This window comes from Triplophysa rosa, linkage group LG2 (assembly GCF_024868665.1).
Source record: "Triplophysa rosa linkage group LG2, Trosa_1v2, whole genome shotgun sequence".
Classification (NCBI taxonomy): Eukaryota; Metazoa; Chordata; class Actinopteri; order Cypriniformes; family Nemacheilidae; genus Triplophysa; species Triplophysa rosa.
Window position 1 is genome coordinate 33,806,379 of NC_079891.1, and position 22,923 is coordinate 33,829,301.

Here is a 22,923-nt window from a genome sequence, read left to right on the forward strand (position 1 = left end):
TATCTGTTCGGAAAAGGCAAGTAACGGATGTAATTTCTTCCGTGTGTCTTTAAGGTGCGATCGGTACGAAGCCGTACTGCAACGGTCATGGAAACTACAGCACTGAGATCTGTGCTTGCATCTGTCAGCCAGGCTGGAAGGGTCCCAAATGTACGATTCCCGACTGTCCCGGAGACTGTGGCGACCGGGGCCGTTGTGTTAACGGAAGGTGCGAGTGCTTCGATGGCTTCTTCGGTGTGGACTGCAGCTGTCCCGTTGACTGCGGGGAGAATGGACAGTGCGTTAACGGGTTCTGCGTTTGCGTTGAGGGTTTCTCAGGTGAGGACTGCTTGGAGTCAGCCTGTCCTGACAACTGCCGGGGTCGGGGCCGTTGCATGGATGGCGAGTGCGTGTGCGACGAGCCCTGGACTGGCTTCGATTGCTCTGAACTCATCTGCCCGAATGACTGTTACGACCGTGGGCGCTGCGACAACGGAACCTGTTACTGCGATGCAGGCTTCTCTGGAGAGGACTGCGGGGCACGCATTTGTCCCAGCGACTGCTCCGGACGAGGTTTCTGCATCGATGGGCGGTGCGTATGTGATGCGGGATACACGGCCGAGGACTGCTCCGTCTTGACCTGTCCAAATGACTGCAATGGCAGGGGACGTTGCGTCAATGGGATGTGTATTTGCGATGTGGGTTACCGCGGCGAGGACTGCGGTAAGCTATTGTGCCCGAGCAACTGCAACGGGAGGGGTCACTGCATCGACGGACGCTGCGAATGCGACGTCGGCTTCCAGGGTCCCGACTGCTCGGAGTTCAGCTGCCCTAATGACTGCAACGACCGGGGTCGCTGCGTGAATGGTCAGTGCGTGTGCGAGGAGGGATTTGCTGGTGAGGATTGCAGCATCAAAACCTGCCCGTCGGACTGTTATGGCCAAGGTCGGTGTGTGGACGGGAAGTGCGTCTGCTTTCCAGACTTTGCTGGAGAAGACTGCAGTCAAGCTAGCTGCCCGAGCAACTGCCTGAACCGTGGGCGCTGCGTCACTGGGCAGTGCGTCTGCGATGAAGGTTTCGTCGGAGAAGACTGCAGTCAGACGAAATGCCCCAACGACTGCCTCGGCCGTGGAAAGTGTGTGGAGGGCCGCTGTGTGTGTCCTGATGGTTTTGAGGGGCACGACTGCTCGGTTTTAACCTGCCCTGGAAACTGTAATAATCACGGACGATGCGTCCATGGCAAATGCGTGTGCGATGAAGCTTTTGTTGGAGACGCCTGCGGAGAAAGAGGCTGTCCTAACAACTGTGGGGACGCGGGGCTCTGTGTGGACGGCCGCTGCATCTGTGATGAAGGCTACGTTGGAGAGGATTGCTCTGAAGGTGAGACTTACACAATTGTTACTAAGCACTTGTTATGAATTTACTCGCTTCTTTGCTTGACAAAATAAAGAAATAATTCCCAGATCAATTCTTCAGTCCTATGCTGTCGCAAATGTATACGACTTACTTTTGTCCATGAAACATTGATTTAACTGATGTCAAATCTGATGATTTGAATGAATGTCGTTGAATGAAAGCCGTTGTGAAAATGAAAATGTTTCACGAGTAAAACAGTTAGACTGCTCCCTCAGCACAGCAGGTCTTTGCACAATGGAACTCATGTCTTGACCGATACCAGATGTGTGTCTGTAAAATCCATTAACTTCATATAGAGGATCGTAGTGGTGGAGGGCAAGCGGACTATGTTAACCAATTAAAGTCAAATGATCCCAAAATGTCCATTAATAAGAGTTTGATTGAACGGTTCCCAGTAACCACTGGAGATGTGGAGAGGTCCGTGGGTTTTCTCAAATAACGAACATGAATCTGTTTTCCAGTCTCACCACCGAAAGACTTGATCGTTGAAGATGTCTCTCCGGATAAGATGAACCTCGGGTGGAAGAACGAGATGCTGGTGACGGATTATTTGATCACTTACACCCCGACGTCACCGGGTGGCCTGCAGATGGACTTGCGTGTACCTGGAGATCACACATCAGCCACAGTGGCCGAGCTGGAACCTGGTATTGAGTATCTGATCAATGTTTATGCTGTTCTCAATAACAAGAAGAGCGTTCCAGTCAGCGTCCGAGTGGCCACACGTACGTCCATGCACATATTCTAAAAAAACGCAATTGTTTTAATTTGTTAAATGGTGTTGTGTTTATTGCATGTGATATTCATTTCATCTATGACAAGCATGCTTGACTTTATGTGCTGTTTATATATACAGGGTCATTTGGATGGTTAGTAAATAAGCTTTGCTTAGTATAATAATGCTTTTAATCTTTAATGTTATTTTGTAAATGATGTACTAGTAAGAACACTTGTAAGAACATGTATTTTATTATTTTTTTCCTGTTTCATATTATTATTTTTCTTATTTCTATTCTGTCTTGATGTGTCTACTGTTAAAATGTGTTTTCTGCACAATGCAAAACAGAAATAAATTGGAATTGAATTCTCGTCTTACAGGTCTCCCGCAACCGGAAGGCCTGAAGTTTAAATCCGTCCAGGAAACGTCTGTACTGGTTTCATGGGACCCGCTGAAGTTTCCATTTGATGGCTGGGAGCTTATTTTTCGCAACACGGTTAGAGTCTCATTTCCTAATTCGGAACAATCGTTAAAGGCATTTGACACTAATTATATTAACAATATATGAAATTTGGAAATGTACACTATTTGCTTACCTTTGCTTGAGGTTTGACATGATCTTAAAAGCCTTTTGATCTGAAGCCAGATGCTTACAATAAATGTCAGAAATTAGTGTTATATACAAACATATAAATTACCAACATATTACTTTTATTGCAGAACTAAAATTGATTAATCATTTTTTAATGGATGATGCTGTTTAAAAAGCATCGCAGGATGAGACATTCTACACAAAGTGTGACTACGCTGACTACGTTTAATTTAGATTTATTTTAGTCACAACATAATTCCGAATTGTTTTTATCAAACTTACTATTATTCTAAAGAACAAGTAAGTGACTCAGAACTGACCAGGAGCATATATTCAGAGTTTTATTAGGAAAGTGCCATTGGGTGAATCACAGAAATGCTCTTAAACACACGGTTTAAATAACTGACTGTAAAACTGCTAGTAAAAGTTTAGCTGTGAAGAAGCTGGTAGAACATGATGATGTCAGTGAAGTACAGACAGTCTGGAAACACTTCCTCCGGGTCAAGAGGTTTACCGTGGTAGAACGTTCTCACACCGGTCCAGACGGTCCCCCGTGTCGTACGGCCATGTGGCATGTTTCAGAGCTCACCCCCTCAAACTTTTTCAACCGCGTCATGTTCAACTGACCTGATCATCATTAGCCACAATGTGAGCTGCCATTTTCTGCATCCGACTCCTGCAGAAGGCATTCAGAAGAACCGTCTCCTTTAGGACTGAATCTCGTAACAGGTCGTTATGGTTGTATTATAATTTGTTAGGTTTGAGTCCATATGTCCATATTTAGTAATGTTCAGAAAATAGACTATCATTCATTATTTTGGATGTTAGTTATTTTACTTGGTTGTTTTTATAACTAAACAGGGCTTTATTGTCTCCACTGTATTTCACTGTTGAAGCCAATGCTACACAACGTTACAACGGTCAAGAGAGCTCGTAATACAGAGTTTGTAAATGGTTTTTAAAAGTGTGAAACTGGTAATTGTGGTAATTGAACACACCATTAACACCCCACACTGATGTCATTTTTTCCAGAACACATTTCAATTCTAAAATGTTATTGTTGAAAACTAACCTTTTTTATTATTTGTACAAATCGGTTGTGTTTTTCAGAGACAAAGTATCTTTGTTAGCATTATAAGTTTGAAGATGTTGATGGATTTTGACGTTGTATCGGTGAAGCAGTTTTTCCTCTGATAGCATTAGCTTGATTTAAAACACATGCGGCAAGTTACTTTTTTGAATGACTTTGTTTAGATTTTTCGGGAACAAGGTCTTTGCACATACAGTCCGAAATTTTCGTATGCGTTTTTTCGTATTTGGCGCTCGTTTGTACGGTGTCTCTGGATTGTCAAACGGCTCTCAAAATGCTTGCTACGGATGCGAAAAACCCAGAAAATCGAACCCAGTCCGAATCTTTTTATGACGGACGAAAATATCAGAGGCAATGTGTAAATGTGATTGACACAACGTGAGGTCGTATTTATTTTTTAACGTGCGGAAATTTCGGATGCAAATTTTGGACTCGATGTGCAATGGCTTTCAGTTCTACAAAAGAATTTTGTTACTTATAAAAAACTTAACTTAAAAAGCAATAATTTGTCTCTGTTGTTTTTTCTCGTGAACAGAAAGAGGAAAATGGGAAGATTGTGAACACTCTTAAACCTTCACAGACCAGCTTTGAGCAGACAGGTCTGGGCCCAGGACAGGAGTATGAGGTGTCATTGGGCATCATAAAGAACAACAACACAGGACCTCAGACCAGCGCCTACGTAGTCACGAGTAATGGACCTTTCTTTATAAGCAAGATCTGAAATAAATTTTCCAATAAATGTTGAGTTCCTTTACATTTACTTCACCAGAAAGCTTCAGAAACGCTTTTCGTCCATGCTGTAATTTACGTTTATGTTTTTGCCAGATGTTTTTATCCGAAGTGACTTACAGTTCATTGAAGCTAAACACTTTATCAGTATGTATGTGCCATGGGAATCAACCCCACAACCTTTGCTCTGCTAATACAATGCTCTACCAACTGAGCTACAGTCATTTACTTCAGAGGTCAAAGGTGAATCTAGCTCAGTGTTAAGGAATTTGGGGGCCCGCTGTTTGGATCAACCGTCATGTACGGCCATCATTTAACCTTATAAAATATGGTGCCCGAGCAGGCCAAAACAGATGGGAATTCTGTATGTCAGCGTCTACACACACACACACCATCTTCTGGTTTTAAAAGGCCCTTGACCTTTGACCCTGCGTGGCATATTTACCGTTTTTACCGCCTGTAAAAATGCTCAGATTTCTAGATGCAAAGAGAGGTCTAAAGAAGCTGTCACCCTGACTGTTGCGCTTAATGTTTTTTGTGTGAAATGTGCCTCGATTCATTACCTCAGCGTATTTAGTACAGAAACAAATGGTCATTTAGGGATTTTCTCCTAATATAAAAACACTCAAGTCCACGCCATATGAGAAGAAATGTGGAGCCAGAAAGTGTCACGGAATACGGAAGAAGAACCCAAGCGCAGGCAGGCAGTGAAGGGGTTAACATTTATTTTTAAACAAAACACAAAACCGAACAAAAACACCCACAATGGGGGAAAACAGAACTAAGAACTATAAATAAAACAAAAGACTTCCCACGAGGGGGCAAAATGAAAACAAGACAAATAAACTAAACTCAAAGACACAACCAAACGTCTTAAATCATAAAAGGCACAAAACTCACAAAACACGAACAGGCAAGGAACAGGAACATGGGTAGGACGGAACATGCGGTTAGAACAGGACATGGGCAGGAACAAGGAACATGGGGCGAACAGGTACATGGGTAGGAACAGGAACATGGGTAGGAACAGGAACATGGGCAGGCAACAGGAACATAGGCTAGGAACAGGAAACACGGCTAGGAACAGGAACAGGTGGCGGGACAGGAACATGGGCAGGAACAGGAACATGGGTAGGAACAGGAACAGGGTAGGAACAGGAACAGGGGCAGAACAGGAACATGGGACAGGAACCAGGGCAAGGAACAGGAACATAGGCAGAACAGAAACAGGCGAAACAGGAACATGGCAGGAACAGGAACATGCAGGAACAGGAACATGGCAGAAGCAGAACAGGGCAGGAACAGAGAACATGGGCAGGAACAGGAACATGGGCAGAACAGGAACATGGCAGGAACAGGAACTATGGCAGAACAGAACATGGCAGGAACAGAACATGGTAGGAACAGAACACTAACACAACGCAGTACACGCAATACAAGAGCACAGGACAAAGAAACAAGAGGGTATATATAGGGAAGACAAACGAGGGATAACGACATGGGGCAGGTGTGGGACATTAAACACTCAGGGAAAGATAACGAGGAAACGAGAGGAATGGGGCCAATGACAAGACACTGGAGAGAACGTATATTATTGTCAAACGGACAATAATATGTTTCTCTCCACACATAACCAAAGACTTTGCCATGGCTCTGCTACAGGACCAAGAAAAACATGACTAAGGAAGCAGAGCCATGACAAAAAGAGAGACAAACACAACAGTTTTTAGATAAAAGTGTATTTAGAATTTTAGGTGCTTAAAATAAGCAAAATAACTATTTATGTGAAAACACAGATATAACAAACTACTTTTGTAGTTTCTACACAAGTTAGTATTTATCTCATCCGGAGCAAGAAAATACAGATCAAGAAAATGATTGGCTTTAAGGAAATAGTAGAGCAGTTATTATAGTTTTATTTTCAGTTTGATACATTTTCTTGTTTACTTTTAGTTCAAATTTTTGCTGTTTAATTATGTGATTTTGTCATTTTATTATGTATATATTTTTTATATTGCTGTATTAGTTGCATTTTATTTATACATTTTTTTTGTTGGGTTTTTATTTATTTTTAGTTAATAATTGTATTGCCTATTTTCAAGTAATATATCATTTGATTTCAATGAACAGGTTTAGTGATCTATAATAGCCTTGAAGATTTTTAGGTAGTAGATGTGAATATAACAAGTATTTCTGTATGTCATTAATCTAACTGAAAGTGTGTCTGTTGTTGAAGGAATCTATTCTCCCGGGCAAGTCGATGTTGGAGATGTAACGGATCGTTCAGCAGTGATTTCCTGGTCCAGGCCGGTAGCAGAGGTGGATGGATTCAGGGTGTCATACGGGCCGAGCACAGACCCGTCAGCACGCCGTGACATCGGCCTGCCTGCCACGAGCACACAATACAGTCTGGAAGACCTGAACCCGGACACGGAGTACACCGTTTCTCTCACTTCCACAAGGGCCGAGGAGACCAGCGAACCCGTCTCTACAAGCTTCATCACAGGTACGAACGTTCTACTGATGTTTGTAAAACACATGAAATGTAATTATATGTAGATTCATCTATATGGTTACAGTTATGTAATGCGTTACGTGACATCAGGTTCAGTGATGTTGTGATGGGTCTGTGTGCTCAGGTCTGGACGCTCCCAGAGATCTCCAGGCTATAGCTCAGACGGACAACAGCATCACAGTCGAATGGAAGAACAGCCGATCGTCTGTCGATGGCTACCGGATCAAGTTCGGCCCCATCGCAGGAGGTTCTCACGGCGAGGAAATGATCCCCAGAGGAGCCGGAGACACAACGCGGATGACAATTACGGGTAAAATCAGACTGAAACATTCACAAACGTATTACTGTGATATATTGAGAACTGTTACTCAATAGAGTACAACAGAGATGAGTTTTTTTTGTATGCAAAACCCGGACGCGAGTTAGCATTCTAGCGCTTCCATTTCCATTGCCCCAAAGTCAATGGGTTTTTGGTTAAATGCCTAAAACAAGGTCTGTGGGGAACAAAACCTCTAAATATTTTCATGTTTTATTCTATGACATAAAACACACCAGTTATAACTCGCTCGTGACTTTCAAAGCTTAATCAGGTCTTAAAAACGCCGGCTGCTAAAAAGTTGCTAAAAGCGACTACATCATTTGGCAGGGACATAAGAATCTCACAATTAATGCAACATAGGCACAAATCATTCACGGAGGGAACACGTTTTTAATCAAGTTTGAAAAAGTTGTGGGAGGCTTGATGGTTGTGACATTGATACCGTAGTGCGGTCTGTTTTATAGCACCACGTTAGCTTTTTACTTCAAAAATAGCAAATGTTGTGTGAGCTTGTAAAGATTATCTTGACAGTCAAAACGTGTAAACATCATAAACCTCTTCCAAATCTTCCAAAAGTCTATGAAAAAAAATCCCTAGGCTTTCGGGCAAGGGATCAGTGTGGCGCTAACTTCCGGGTTGGCCTACAAAAATACGTCATCCCTGCACCAGTCTGTAGCACAACCTTCTTTTTTACGTTATGAAACACATTTGAAATATTTTTAAAACAGATAAATGACTTTTGACGTGAAATGTGATGCTCGAGTGTTATTTTGAGAGTTTATCTGAAAGTTTATCGGTCTGCACAGGTCTGAAGCCCGGCATCGAGTACGGCATTGGAGTCACAGCTGTGAAGAATGAAATGGAGAGCGAACCAGCGACCGCTAATGCACTGACCGGTGAGATCATTTCTCTTCATCGTAGTAGAATATATTTTTTATTACTTATTGAGCTACAGCAACGCTAGTTCAGCCTCCATAAATCCGTTCTGCGATTCTGAACCGCTCGCACAGATCTCGATGCTCCTCGGGATCTGGAGGTGCGAGACTCCACTGAAACCACCCTGGAGCTGGCCTGGAAGAAACCCAGGGCCAAGATCTCCTCTTACAGGTTAGCGTTTGCGTCTCCCGACGGCCGTCATGAGGAGATCGAGCTGCCCGCGGCGGCCAACACTTACACCCTGAACAGTTTGACCCCCGGCGTGCGTTACACTATTACACTGGTGGCAGAACGGGGCAGGAGGAGAAGTGCCCCGGCAACAGTGTCCGCATCCACAGGTGAGAACCTCCTTTATTCGCTTGAACTGAATGTGATTGCTTCATTCTTCCGTTTTCAGGAATGGACATCAGACATATTATTTGTTGTTGGAAACTTGTCACGTCATATTAGGACAGTTTTATCATATTGATATGCACGTTTGATCACAGGCGGTCCTGATGCTGAGATGTACACCTGTTGGAGGCTCAGCTGCTCTTGCGTGTGTTCATGTCTTTGTGTCTTTTTCTTGTAGCATCTTTCACTTTTTATATAGCCGAAACGGACCCCGAACTCAGTTCTGCCAACGACTCGGAAGACAACGTCATTAGCTTTGTGTCTCTCGACACCTTGGAGAGCCCGTTCTCGGGCAGCGGAGACGAGGATCCGCCTGACACTTTAATTGTGTCTAACGTGACGTCCGATGGATTTGATCTTATGTGGGATTCAAATAAGCACGTTGGCTTTGAGAGTTACACTGTAGAAGTTAAAGATTTCTCAGGGAAATGGAGCGAGGACGTTCATCTCCAGAAGGAGGTGACGGCCACTAGAATTCATGGCCTCAGGGCGTCCACAGAGTATCAAGTAAGACTTTATGGAAAATCCAATGACCAAAGGTCTTCACTACTAGATGCTGTTGCAGTCACAGGTATAAACTTTCTTTTGGGTTGAATTCACAGCCTGATGAGAACTTGTCAATACAAATGAATGTACATGCATTTAGTTTTCAGAATGATATTGTGCATGACTTTATGGCTCCCATACACATATGGTTGAGCATCGCATGATATACATTAGGAAATACTGCATATCAGAGCTGGATGATATATTTAATCTTATAATTAACCAGTGTAAATGTATATCTAAATACTGTATATATGTTTTAGGTATATATGGCAAAATTCGGGTTCATCTTTTATTAGATTTATTCTGTTTTTATTTATTTATTCATTTTTATTTTATTTTACAGACTTAAAGCATTATCATATCACATTATTTTGGGTTTTTAATATATTTTGATTTGATTTTACAAACTTAAAACGTTATCTTAATTTTTTTTTTCAAATATATTTTACTATAGTTCAAATTAATTTCACATACTTGAATCATTATCATAATTCATATTGCAAAATATAATTTTCATGTTTTAAATAAATGTGAATATTGTTGCAATTTTACAAACCTATAGCACCATACTGCATATTAAATAATTTAAATTTCTGTTATTAAATATATAATAAATAATACATATTTTAATATAGTTCAAAGTTATTTTACAAACTTAACGCATTTTAGTATTGAATATTGCGATGGTTAATTTTTATAATTTTTTAATATATTTTAATAGAGTTTAAATTGATTTTTTACAGTTTTGTTTTCACAAAAAAAGTGTTATCAAATTGCATTATATAATTTTTTTGTTTTATTTTACTACAGTTCAAAATAATTTAAGAAACTTAAAGCATTAAAATATTGCATATTGTAATATATAATGTAATATATAATCTTCCATTTAAAAAAATATTTAACATAGTTTAGATTGATTTTACAAAGTTAATGCATTATCATATCCCAAACCAGCCATAATTTCTCATTGTTTAAAAAAAATTAAATGCAAGTAGTAAGTAGTAAATTCTATATAGCACCATTAAAACATTACCCACCTTATGCTCACAAGTCACAAGACCAGGAGCAACCATAATACTTGTTTAATGGCACACTTTTAATGGTCAAAAAATCCATTACAATAATCAAATATTCAGTGAATATCTAGTATATCATTCAGCCCTGATGTGTATGTGTTGCCTTTCACCTCCATTGAAGTTCTTGCAGTGGAGAAATCTATAAATACTCACACCGGACATCATGAGTACATCATATTGCTTGTGACTGGTTGCATCCAGAATGTTTTTCTTCATGCATGTGTATCCCATCTGGATGAGTTCTTCCTCAGTTTGATGTTTCCCATGTACTTCTGCTCAGGTGGGCTACATGGAAACTTCAGCAGTTAATGGCTTGTCAAAGCTATTAATGGCACAGACGCGGTCAGAAGAAATTCAGATCATGCATGTAAATGTCAATCATTCTTTTGCATGGAACGCATCTCAAGAGAAAAGTGACATCCTAACAGAAATTATGTTTCAAGCCTTTAAAAAAAGCATCTTCAGCAGGTGACTTGAATCTTTAGTCTGTGGTATGGTAACCTCTTGTTTTCGCAGGTAAACACCCTTAAATCTGTCTGTTAATCTTTGACTTTAAATGCATTGAATGTGGTTTTCTGCAGCACCAAACTCTACCTCTCCTGATGTTGTTGCTTTGACCGTCAAAAGTGTCCCAACAACGCTGGCAACCCTTCAGCCAGTAGCTACTACCTCCAGTGTTTTAACACAAACCTCGAGTGATGAACTCGAGAGTTCGCGTCAAGTTAACCCAAGTGACTTAAAAGTCACCGATGTGAGCAGAAATACTTTGAAGCTGTCTTGGTCGGCTCCTGAAGGAGCCTTTGATGGCTTCACCGTCGAGCTGAAGTCAATGTCTATACAGAATATTATCGAAGTGTCTGGAGAAGCCAGGGAGGTTCACATACATGGTCTGACCCCTGATGTGAGATATGACATTACTTTGTATGGGATGGTGGAGGGCGAGAAATCACAACCGGTCAGTGTTCAAGTAAAGTCAGGTACATCAGTCTATATGTCTAGAGTCGTCTGTCATCTGTCGTAACAGCATTGAGCATTTACAGATGTTATTCATTACAGATGTTTTCCCATGAGTTTGGAAGCGATCCTGCAGGTGTTAGTGTTAAGTGCGTTGGTGCATTTTGAGAAAATAAAGAAAAATGATACAGCGTTATTTATATATAATAAAAAATAACTTAAATAAAAAATCACCTTGCTTTAAGAAAATGACTTTGAATGATAATAAATATATTACAAATAATAATGCAAAAATTGGCATTGACTCATGTAAAATAATAATTTCATTTAAAATAATATATAAATATTAATAATAATAATAATAAAAAAGAATGGCTATGAGCAAATGACATGTGTAAATTGATAATATAATATAAAATAATATATAAAAAACACATTGCTGTAAGCAAATAACTCATATAATATAATAGAATATACTGTGTATATTTGAAAAATAATAATACAAAAATTGGCATTGCTATAAGCAAATGATTTGTGTAAAATGATGATATAATTAAAAACAATATATAAAACATGATAATGAAAAATTGACCTCGCCAGGGTTAAATTACTTGTGTATACATAAAATAATAATATAATATAATAAATATATTAAAACTAAAAAACAACAATAAAAATTGAAGTTTTGATGAGCAAAATACTTGTTTAAAATAATAATATAAGATAAGATAATATATAAAAAAATAAAAAATTGACCTTGTGTGTTTATATTTGCTAGACACTTTCTGCCAACAGAACGTTTTTAAACACCCGCAGGTCTCTTGGGCTTGCGATTGTTGCATGACATTAAAAACATTTTTAGGGAACCCAATCTCTCTCCTATTTGTAGAAAAATTGTAAAAAAAAGTGTTCAAAAATGAGTCTTGTATGTGATGACCATTGTTTTTCTATAACCTCATGTTTCTTTCCCCATGTCTTTAATCATATTTCATTTCATCTGTCTCAAAGGCTCTGATGTTTTCATCTCATTTCATTGTATTAACCTGATTCGTTCTTGCGACATTAACATGTGTGATTTCTTTATCTGTCAGAGGACCAGATGGCCGACATAAGGAGTCTGAGTGTATCCGATGTATCTTGGGATAGCTTCAATGTGTCCTGGACCATTGATGAGGGCCTTGACTTTCAGAGTTTTGTGATTGAAGTGGCAAATTCAGCAGGTGGCCCAGAAAGACAGAACCTGTCAGTATCTGGTGATGCTCTTAGTTTGTGGATGTCTGGGCTCAGCCCCAACACGTCCTACGTTATTGCGTTATACGGCATGCACGAGGGCTCAATTCTGGGTCCGCTCTACGTGGAAGCGTCCACAGGTACCCTTGCATACAGTTACGGGATGGGGAATCTATGATTCAGTGTGTCTTGACCTCTTCTTCTCTCTTTCTGACTCTTTAAATCTGTTTGGGATCTGTGGTGTCAAGCAGGTGTGCATGGGGCCATGAGAACGCTGAATGCGCTTAACCACCCGTAAATTTTTAACAAAGCTAATTGATCATCACCTCTTCTGTTCCAGCCACTGTGTGAGTCTTGTTTGTGTTAGACGTCATGAATTTATTCATTCATTTATTCAGTTCCATCGACCCAAAGCTTTGTGTTCGAGAATATAATGCAGCCGGCCGTCTGCATGACGCCTCACTGGGGTGAGTTTTGATGCGCTGCAGTGATTGCAACATGAAAATTAAACTGTCATTTCGCATTCTTTACTGTCCTCTCATCGTCTACCAGTGTGAGAAGTTTTTCTTTATTCAGGTGCAGTAAGAGCAGGCATTAGGAAAGTAAATAGTCAATGATGACTTTTAAAGTGTTTCCTTTCAATCTCAATCTCCAAAGTAGACAAATGCTTGATCAAGATAACATTCTGTAGTGCTATAGCATAAACAAAAAAAGTGTTTTTTGTACTAAATGATACAGCCTCACATAACCAAATAGCATTTCCAAGTGATCTTGTAGCTCAAAAGCTCATTGGTTTGATTCCCAAGGAAAACATGTAGTGCTAAAATCTTTACCTTGAATGCAAGATGCTTTGTAAAAAGCATTTTCCCAACTACATAAATGTAAATATAGCTGCTAGCCTTCAGCGTTTAAAATAATTGAAATAGTCAACATCCTCCTCATCCATCTGACATTTCATCTAACACAGCTACTAACTTTTGTTCCAAGTACATAAAGGAATTTCTGTAATGGTTTCTGTTGGGTTTAACCCTGCCCAAAACACATTAGAAAATGTAATGGATTTACTGGTTATAATGGGAATTGTACTGGGTTTTATGGAAAATATAACGGTGTCTAATGGTGGTGGATTTGGGGTGTTAAATCTTATTGGAATAATGCCCATATCACACAAAAAGGAATTTTGTAATGGTTTTAATGGAAAAAGCTAATGGTTCATATCTGCTTCTAACCATCACTGGCACGAAAACAAATCAATCATATGAATAAGAGCATACGAATTCATTAGAACTAGCCACCTCGTGAAATAGTTATTAATTCCCTTGAGAGTGTTTTGGACACGCTGCCTGTGCTCCTGTATGAAGTTAAACATGAGGTTTGTTTGGACTGGTGGCTGCGTGTCATATGAGAGGAATCACAGAAGCGGCATGAAAACCTTCATGTGCACTAACACACTTTTTTTTCTTTCACCTGTTTTGACACTACAGTGAACAAACGCAACAAAATAGGTGTGTCTGACTTCATGTGGAGTTGCACAGACTGATCGGCGTGAGACGTAAAAGTGTAAAAGCGCTCTGAAGGTGCTATGACGTCAGACGCTGATCGGTCTGTGCAGCGCCACATAAAGTCAAACACCTTTTATGATCAAATAAATTGTTAAAAAAAAGTTTCCAAAATGTTTATTCTGCTTTTGTTCATCATAAACTTTAAACCAAACAAATTCCGTTTTTGTAATGAAGTATTAATTCATAATCCTTACAGACAGATGCAGGCAAAAGTTCCCCACAATTCCTCCACATGTCCCTAAATATCAAAAAGTGACAAAACCTCACATACAGGCTGTTATTTCATGAAGTGTTTCCTCCTGTAGATGTTGCTCCAGCCGTTGGCAGTCTGTTTGTGTCTAACATTACATCCCAGAGTTTCACTGTTTCATGGAACGGCACGAAAGGAAACATTGAGAGTTTTATCCTGGAGATTATAGACTCCAGCTGGCGGAGGGAGCCCGTTGAATATAATCTAACGCACGGTACACGCTCGTATGAAATCACTGATCTCAGACCAGCCACTGATTATATTGCCTACCTCACTGGAATTGTGAAGGGACGGAGGACAAACTCTGTCAGCGTCGTCGCCTCCACAGGTAACTGGAATTCACTGTTTTCTTGCTGCTTTATTTCTCAGAATGAAAAATCGTGAAAAGGGGGATAGATCACGTTCATTTACTCGCCCGTATGTCATTCCAGCCCATATGTCTTGTGTTAACGGAAAAGCCATCCTACGGCTTCAGAAAACTTTTGAAAAAGTCACTTTAGAGGGATATGTTTACCCAAATATGAAAATTCTTTTACTCGTCCCATGATGTACATGACTTACACAATTTTACATTAAAATGCTGTCATGTTATATGAGGGTCAAGATGGCAAAGCAATAAAAGGACGTCTGTCCATTATTAAAGTAATCCAAGTGACTTAAATGGGTTCTAAAATAAAAAACAATTACTATTTTGATCTTATTTAATGTATGAGAATCAAAGTTATTGACATGCTACCATATAGCCTAATCTGCATGCATTTTATTTTTTCGCTCCTTAATTTTTTGTAAACATACTTGAAATTCAGTTGTTTTTTATATAAATTATTTAAAATATTTTTTTAGAAACATACTTGAGATTTTATTGTATTTTTATATGAATTATTTTTTAAATATTTTTGTAAGCATACTTTAGATTTAATTATTTCATACAAATTATTTTAAATATTTTCATAAACATACTTTAAATGTATTTATTTTATATACATTATTTTAATAAACATACTTTAGATTTAATTATTTTATAATAATTATTTTTCATATTTTTGTAAACGTACCTGAGATTTCATTATTTCAATATATATTATTTTCAATATTTTTGTAAACATACTTGAGATTTAACCAATTTTCATATGACTTTTTAAAAATATTTTATAAACATACTTTAACTAATTTATTTATTTCATATGAATTATTTTAAATATATATATTTTATTTTAATTGTACTTTAGCCTTATACTTTCTTCTATAAGATATCAATTTTGATCCTCAATTTTCATATTTGGGTAAAATATGCCACTTTTGCACTTCGTGTGGGTTTGAAATGACAAACGGTAGAATGAATGACGGCTGTTAGCAAGGACAGATCTCTAAAAAAGTCTAAACCAAACGTCAATGGCTGGCTTTCTCTCCTCTGTAGCGGCCGAGCCCGATTTGTCTGGGCTAGTTGTTTCAAACGTTACGTCAGACGCAGTGTCTCTCTCCTGGCGGACGGGAGAGAAGGCGTTTGATAGTTTTATAGTCGAGGTGAGAGAGTCTGCTTTGCCCACGCAGGCGACAGGGCGCACCCTGGCCGCGGGCGCGCGCTCCACGGTTCTGACGGGCCTGAAGGGAAACACGCAATACCACATTAAGCTCTATGCCACCTCAGGGGGCTCCAACACAGCTGCCCTGACGACCTTAGTAACCACAGGTACTGCGGCGCTTGCTTATCCATTTTTTGACTCTTAAAATACATGTTTATTATAAAATATCAGCATGTTTAAATGTGATCCGAGCACATATTGCCTCAGTATTGAATCTCCAGTTTCACTTAACATCAAGCTACTATTTAGTTAAGTAACAATTCACTTTCTTTCATCCAGAACTTAAGCCTAAATTGGGGCCCGTAATGGTGTCCGAAACGCACCCAAGTAGCTTCACATTGTCCTGGAGCGTGGCGGCGGGTCACTTTGATGGCTTTGTCTTTCGTATCACTGACCATGAGCAGATTTATGACGTAAGAGAGCTCATGCTGTCTGGAACAGAGAGGAACGTAATTGTCTCTGGTCTTATGGACTCAACGGTGTTTGACGTTGTGTTTTACGGTCTGTCTCATGGTCGCCAAACTCCATCAGTTTCCTTCAATACCAGTACAGGTACTGTGCAACTTTTCATCTTCTCGACGCAAAACAATTTAGCATTCGTTTAGTTGCAAGCCATTCATGTCATATATTGGTTTAACTTGTATTTGTAGTAGAGCATAAGTTAAAATATGTAAATTAGGAAAAAGTGTGGAAACTTGCGTGAAAAGAAGCGGCTAGTATACCAGCCTGATCTAACAGCAATTCGTAACTATTTTACGAGGTGGCTAAGTCGTATGAATTTACACAATGCGAATCGTACAAAAAAAAACGTTAAAACGCTAAAATGTACGAATTTTCCTCAAATTAGCTACTCATAAAATAGTTACGAATTGCTGTAAAATCGTGTTGAGTATAAAGTGTAAAATCCATTGTTGATTAATGGAGCGGCTCCGAGATGACGTATTTTTGTAGGCTAACCTGGAAATAAGTGGTTCCCTCGACCGAATGCCTATGCATTTTTCCCATAGACTTTTGGAATATCGCAAAAAATAAGATCTGCGATTAACAAATGTTCATGATGTTTACACGTTTTGTCTATAAAGATTATCTTTTATCAGATTAACATAATATTTGCTGTTTTTGAAGCCTAAATACAATCGCCAGTAGTAAAAAGCTAACACGAGGTTACAAACAGAGTACACTGGTCTCTTGGTATCAACGTCACCACTACCAATCCTCCGACAACTTTCTCAAACTATATTAAAAACGTGTGAATCCCCAACAATGATTTTAGAGACTTTTGCCAATGTTGCATTATTTGTGAGATTTATATGCGCGATGACATCTAACGTCCCCGCCAAATGAAGTAGTCGATTTTAGCAACTTGTTAGCAACCGCCGTTTTAAAGACACAATAAAGGTTTAATAAATCACAAGCGGGTTATAACTGGTGTGTTTTATGTCATAGAATAAAATGAAAATATTTAGAGGTTTGTTAGCCACAGACCTTATTTCAGGCGATTTACCAAAAACCCATTAAAAAAACCCATAGACTTTGGAGCGATGAAACCGGAAGTCTTAAAATGCTAACTCGCTTCCGGGTTTTGCATACAAAAATACGTCATCTCTGCGGTACTCAATTGTCATTCGCTTATGGACTTGCTCTTTATTTTCTGCGACGTTCAGTAGATAAGAATGAGATTGCGGTTTTGATTTCGTGTCTTGGTACATTTCGATCTTTTACTTGTATCTCTTTTGTGCTTTACACAATTTCATTATATACTGGTTTGTAAATACAGAACTTTCAAACTAAAGTTATTCTAAACATACACAGTAAGACTTGACCTTGCAATCACTGCAGAATCAGATATACATCCTCATTCTGTGTTCCCTCTTATAACACTTCCGGGACCAAATTGAACCCTGTCCCACCTGACAGCACCGTTACCTAAAGTGGAAAACCTCACAGCTTCTGAGATCACCCCGTATGGTTTTCGGGTGTCCTGGTCGGCACAGTCCAATGAGGGCTTCAGTCATTTTCAGGTAAAAGTGTCAGACTCCGGCCAACTGCTGGAGCCACAAGAGTACATAGTGCAAGGAAACCAGAGCTTGCTGGATATTTTGGGCCTGATAACTGGCATTGGCTATGAGGTCAGTGTGACCGGGGTGTCAGAAACTGGGTTACGGTCTCGTCCAATCACAACAGTGGCTGTTACAGGTACCAGGTTCTTCATTTCTACTGGTCCTATCTTCAGATGTTTAACAGCCCAGGCTTGGTTTTAAGTCAAAATGCTTGGGTACAATATAGACAAATCAAGAAAGTGGCCATATTTGACCCAACCATGGGCAGTAACAAATCAAGTTAATTTAAACTATTTTTTCCATATTTTTCTGAACCATGGGGTTATAAGCATTCTTCCAAATATCTTTCTCTGTGTTATCAGAGTAAAGAAATGTATACAGATTTGGAACAACTCGAAGGAGAGTAACTGATGACAACATTTTCATTTTGGGGTGAACTGCACTGCCCATAAAGTGACGTCTTCATAATTGCATACATTTGATGAAAGCTTTGGCTGGGAAACCTCAACACAGCACAACTACCTCTTTAACACCGTTCCTTGTATACCCACCAGGTCTCCATCAATAAAGCCTTCTGCTCTTTGCTTGTTAAAGCAATGAAATCTTCACTGGTCTCATGTCCTCAAAAATATGAGCATACACGTGTCTGTTGCCATATTTCAACTGTGTTTTCTACCAAAATTAGCTAACCGATGTATCGGTTGTGAGCAATTCTGAGACCTTCAAATATTACAAAGATGAAAGATCATCACAAGGGTTTCTGCTTTAGAATTAAACCGTTTCTTATATGATCCAGCCCATAAGAAAACACAGTCTTGTATGAGGCTCAGTGAAACAGTCCTGCATGAAGCCTGTGTCTACAGATAAAGACGCTCTCTTGTGGGTCTTTATGGGTGCCAAATGTTATAAAGGGCAAATATAATGCAAATATATAACAAATCTGAAGAAAACAATGTATAGAATCTTCAACGACTAAATGTAATTATTTACAAAAAAATTATGTTAATGCCGGTTCATGCCAGAGTTACTATTATTGTAGTTTTACTCATTTTTATTTAATATTTTTAGGTTTAATTGTTAACCATTTTGAGCTTTTGTCTGTTTTTTGTTTATTTTGTATATTGCTATTTAGGTTTAATCCAGTTTAGTTTTTTATTTCCTGTTAACAATTTACTCAATTTAAACTACTAAACAAAAATGAGCAAATTTGCCTTTGAAGCATTTTTTTATAAATAGAGCTACATTTTCTTTGTTTTCTCTTAACAAATGTCTAGTTCAGTTTTAGTTAACAATCATCGTAACCTTGCTTCAAGCTGGTTTATGATGGGCTAGGTGGTGTAGACACTTCACTCAAAAAGGAACATTTTTTTCAACATTTCTAGACATTTTGAAGAATGTTGATAACCAGACAACGTTGGATACCATTGACGTACATTGTCTGAGCAGTGAACACAAAATCACCGAGACATTTCTCAAAATATCTTCTTTTGTGTTACAGATTTTAAATGACGTGAGAATAAAGAATTACAGAATTGTTATTTTGGGGTTAACTATCCCTTTTAATACCGGCTCGCTCACTGAACTCAAAACATCTTTGGCATCCATAAACAGCTTCATTTGAGTTCAGCTGAATGTTTTATGGCTATTGAAACATGGAGAAGCAAAACCATCTGTTGCTGACGGTGTTTGCATCTGAAGTGTTTGCAATGCAGCTGATAATAAAGCCCGACCGCTCCTCTCTGTCATGAGTTCAACTAACACAGAAAGCGTTGCATGGTGAACGGATGGAGACCCGCAGTTGAAATGAAAGCAAGCTGATGTCTGTTTCAAACTCTTTTCCCAATAAAGAAAAGGAAAAAGATACATTTCCCCTTGTCAATCAGAGGCCGAACCCGAGATCGATCACCTGTTCGTGTCAGACGTCACCCCTGAGAGCTTCCGACTGGCATGGACCGCAGAAGACGATGTCTTTGATCGATTTGTGCTCAAAGTTAGAGACGCGAGGAAGCTCTCCCACCCGCGAGAGTTCATTGTGCCCGGTGATGAAAGAAACAGAGTTTTAACAGAACTTTTTGGGGGGACCGAATATGAAATTGAGCTTTACGGTGTCTCGATGGAACATCGCTCCCAACCGGTTACTGCTGTGGCAAGAACAGGTATTTCAGACGGATAGGTCCGTCCAAACAAACGCTCACGATCTGCATCATTTCTGGATTTGGGGAGCTGTTCTGCCTGCAGTGTGATGAAAGTTTTAACAACTAAACATTCTTTCTCTTAAACAGGTACTGAAGTCTGAAATCTGTCTCATGATATATTTCAATTTACAGGCTTAAAGTCAACGTGAAACACATATGAGATATGACAGTAACAACAATAAGTAAAAGAGAGTATTTAGGCTAGGTCTAGGTGTTTTAATTTTATTTTATGTTTGATACTCATATTAGCAATTTATCATGTGCTTTTGTAATTTGTTTATTTTTGTAGGTTTAATATTTCAGTTTTTATTTTTATTTTTGATGCCTTTACTAATGAATTTATTTCAATTCATTGCTAAGGCAAATTTTTTTAATATTTATATTTTTTAATTTTAAACAATATATAGGCCTATAATTTATTTGAGTTTAATTCACAGACACAATTTTATTATACATTTGTCATTTTATATTTATTCATTAGATTTTTGTTTCAGTTTTTTGTTTTATTTAATATTTATAGGTGTATATAAATAAATAATATTAAAAAATAATTTTAATAAATAATAATTAGGCATATACTGTATTATTTGATTTTAATCAACAAAATGTTTTAATAGTTTTATTAAATGATAAGCCTGGTTCAAACTGGCTTATAACAATATGAACTGGTGAAATATAAAGGGTTAAGCAATGGTGATTTCATGTTGACTGTGACCTTGCATGCTTCCATCGCTCATATATGAACTGATCTGTATGTTTCCGGAATGACATGCATTTCACTACTAAACCATCAGTGCATTCCTCAGTACAGGTTTTTTGGGGAAATGTGATTTTAATGATTGTGTATTGGCATGCGTTGAAAACTAACGGTTGCGTGTCAGTTTATGACTTAAATAACATGCTCTCTTTTTGTTGCCGTCTCGCTCCAGGTTACGTTTGCAGAATGCTGTTGAATGAATTGATGGCATGATAGATGAATTGTGGAAAAAGAGACACTTTTACTTTAAATAATGCATCTTCTCTTCGGGCCTTTTTTCATTGCACCAGGGAAAGGCCTTTTCTCCCGTTCTGTCTTCGGTGACTGAATTAACTTTATAACCCAGGGACCCCCTGTGACTTATTTTCTGAATCTGTCTAACACGTATCTGCGATGCTTTCTGCCAGGGCTCGGATCTCTGCGAGACCTACACTTCTCCGACGTTAAGGACACATCAGCCGTGGTTTACTGGACCGTACCACGCACCCAACCGGATTCCTACAGAATCACTTTCATCCCAATCCAAGGAGGTGAGCGGCCGTGCCCGCATGACTCTGCGATGCTCTGACCATGTGTAGTTTTCTCTGAATGAATTCTGCTCTTCAGGTACTCCAGTCGTACAGACAGTGGATGGGACACAGTCTCAGGTTCCACTGATAAATCTGACTCCTGGAGAGACGTATCAGGTGTCTGTAATTGCAGTCAAAGGTCTGGAGGAGAGCGAACCGGTTACAGACACTCTTACGACAGGTGGGTGTCACGAAACCGATCTGTGATAAAAGGCTTAAGCCATCTGTACTGTTCATTCTGCGATTTGCTGTGGACCTCAATTAAGATTAAAGGGCATTCTTAAGCCTGCATTTCTATTGATGTGGACCTTTAAAGTCCCCGAAATTGCGATTGTTTTTACTTCCAAATTTCGACGCATTTCCGAGTGAAATGTAATTTTGAATGCGAAAAATAGTGGGCGTGGCTTTCGTCTTTCTCTGCGATTTGATTGGATGTATAAAACAGCTGTTGCATTTTGAAATGAAACTGGCAGCAGACTGACCGTGGAAGGGGAGGAGTTAACAGATGCTCCGCCCAGGCCATCTAACTTACATCATTTAAGATCTAGACACTAGACGACGGAAGTGCTTTTTTAGATTTTGACTGAAGATTATGAGGGCACACGATTTTTAAAAAGAGAATGACCCACATTGATAAACTATTTACAATAAACGCTGCAATATTTCATGAATTTTTTTTATTTCACTGGGACTTTAAACATTTACCCCAAAACACTCTAGAAACGTCCTGTCAACTATATATCAACACTCTGTAAACCACCCAGAACATCACAGAGCATCTAGCATTGTGCTGGCTAGCTTTACACACATTATCTTAAGAAAATATATATTTAATATATAAAATAATATATATATATATATACCGTGTATATATATATATATAATCTAATCATACATAATATATATATATATATCCGTGTATATATATTATTATACCTATATTGTATATACTATATTATGTATACCTATATACTATATATACATATAATCTCTCTAGCATTATATATAACTATACTAGACAGTATTTAATAACCCTACATACATGATACAAACTGAGCGGATATATGTTGATTAAATATTCACGAAAATTAATAAATCTGTTTTAATTTATAGTTCACTGATTGTCTCAACGTTACACGAAAGAACCCTTCTCAAAGTCTTGTTAAAGTGTTACTCTTTTTATAAAATTATATTACACACTATCTGACTTTATCTCTTTTTAGCTCTAGGACACCCGCCACGTCAAGTTCTCACACTGTCATCGTGACTGTATACATACTAGCGCCTGTTTACTTGTGGCAAACCTGCAGTCGCAACTAGTGGATGGGATACACCGTCTCATCACTAACAGTGCGCAGCCAGGTGGAACTGTTTCCAATCTCTCTCTCTCTCTGCTCTCTGTTTCGCTCTCTCGACTCCCTCTCGTTCCTTTCCCTTTCTCTCTCTCTCTC

At 38.8% G+C, this 22,923-nt stretch overlaps 1 protein-coding gene across 1 annotated transcript in view; it reads left to right on the forward strand.

Moving 5' to 3' along the window:
• The window catches only part of tnca (tenascin Ca), a 71,633-nt gene that overhangs the window by 45,289 nt on the left and 3,421 nt on the right, over positions 1-22,923 (forward strand). The window contains exons 13-25 of the mRNA XM_057349859.1: positions 55-1,359; positions 1,857-2,120; positions 2,494-2,609; positions 4,331-4,484; positions 6,761-7,030; positions 7,164-7,349; positions 8,165-8,254; positions 8,369-8,632; positions 8,989-9,028; positions 12,389-12,636; positions 19,835-20,107; positions 21,311-21,433; positions 21,510-21,653. Coding sequence (XP_057205842.1) covers positions 55-1,359; positions 1,857-2,120; positions 2,494-2,609; positions 4,331-4,484; positions 6,761-7,030; positions 7,164-7,349; positions 8,165-8,254; positions 8,369-8,632; positions 8,989-9,028; positions 12,389-12,636; positions 19,835-20,107; positions 21,311-21,433; positions 21,510-21,653 — 3,477 coding nt within the window. The remainder of the gene's footprint in view (positions 1-54; positions 1,360-1,856; positions 2,121-2,493; positions 2,610-4,330; positions 4,485-6,760; positions 7,031-7,163; positions 7,350-8,164; positions 8,255-8,368; positions 8,633-8,988; positions 9,029-12,388; positions 12,637-19,834; positions 20,108-21,310; positions 21,434-21,509; positions 21,654-22,923) is intronic.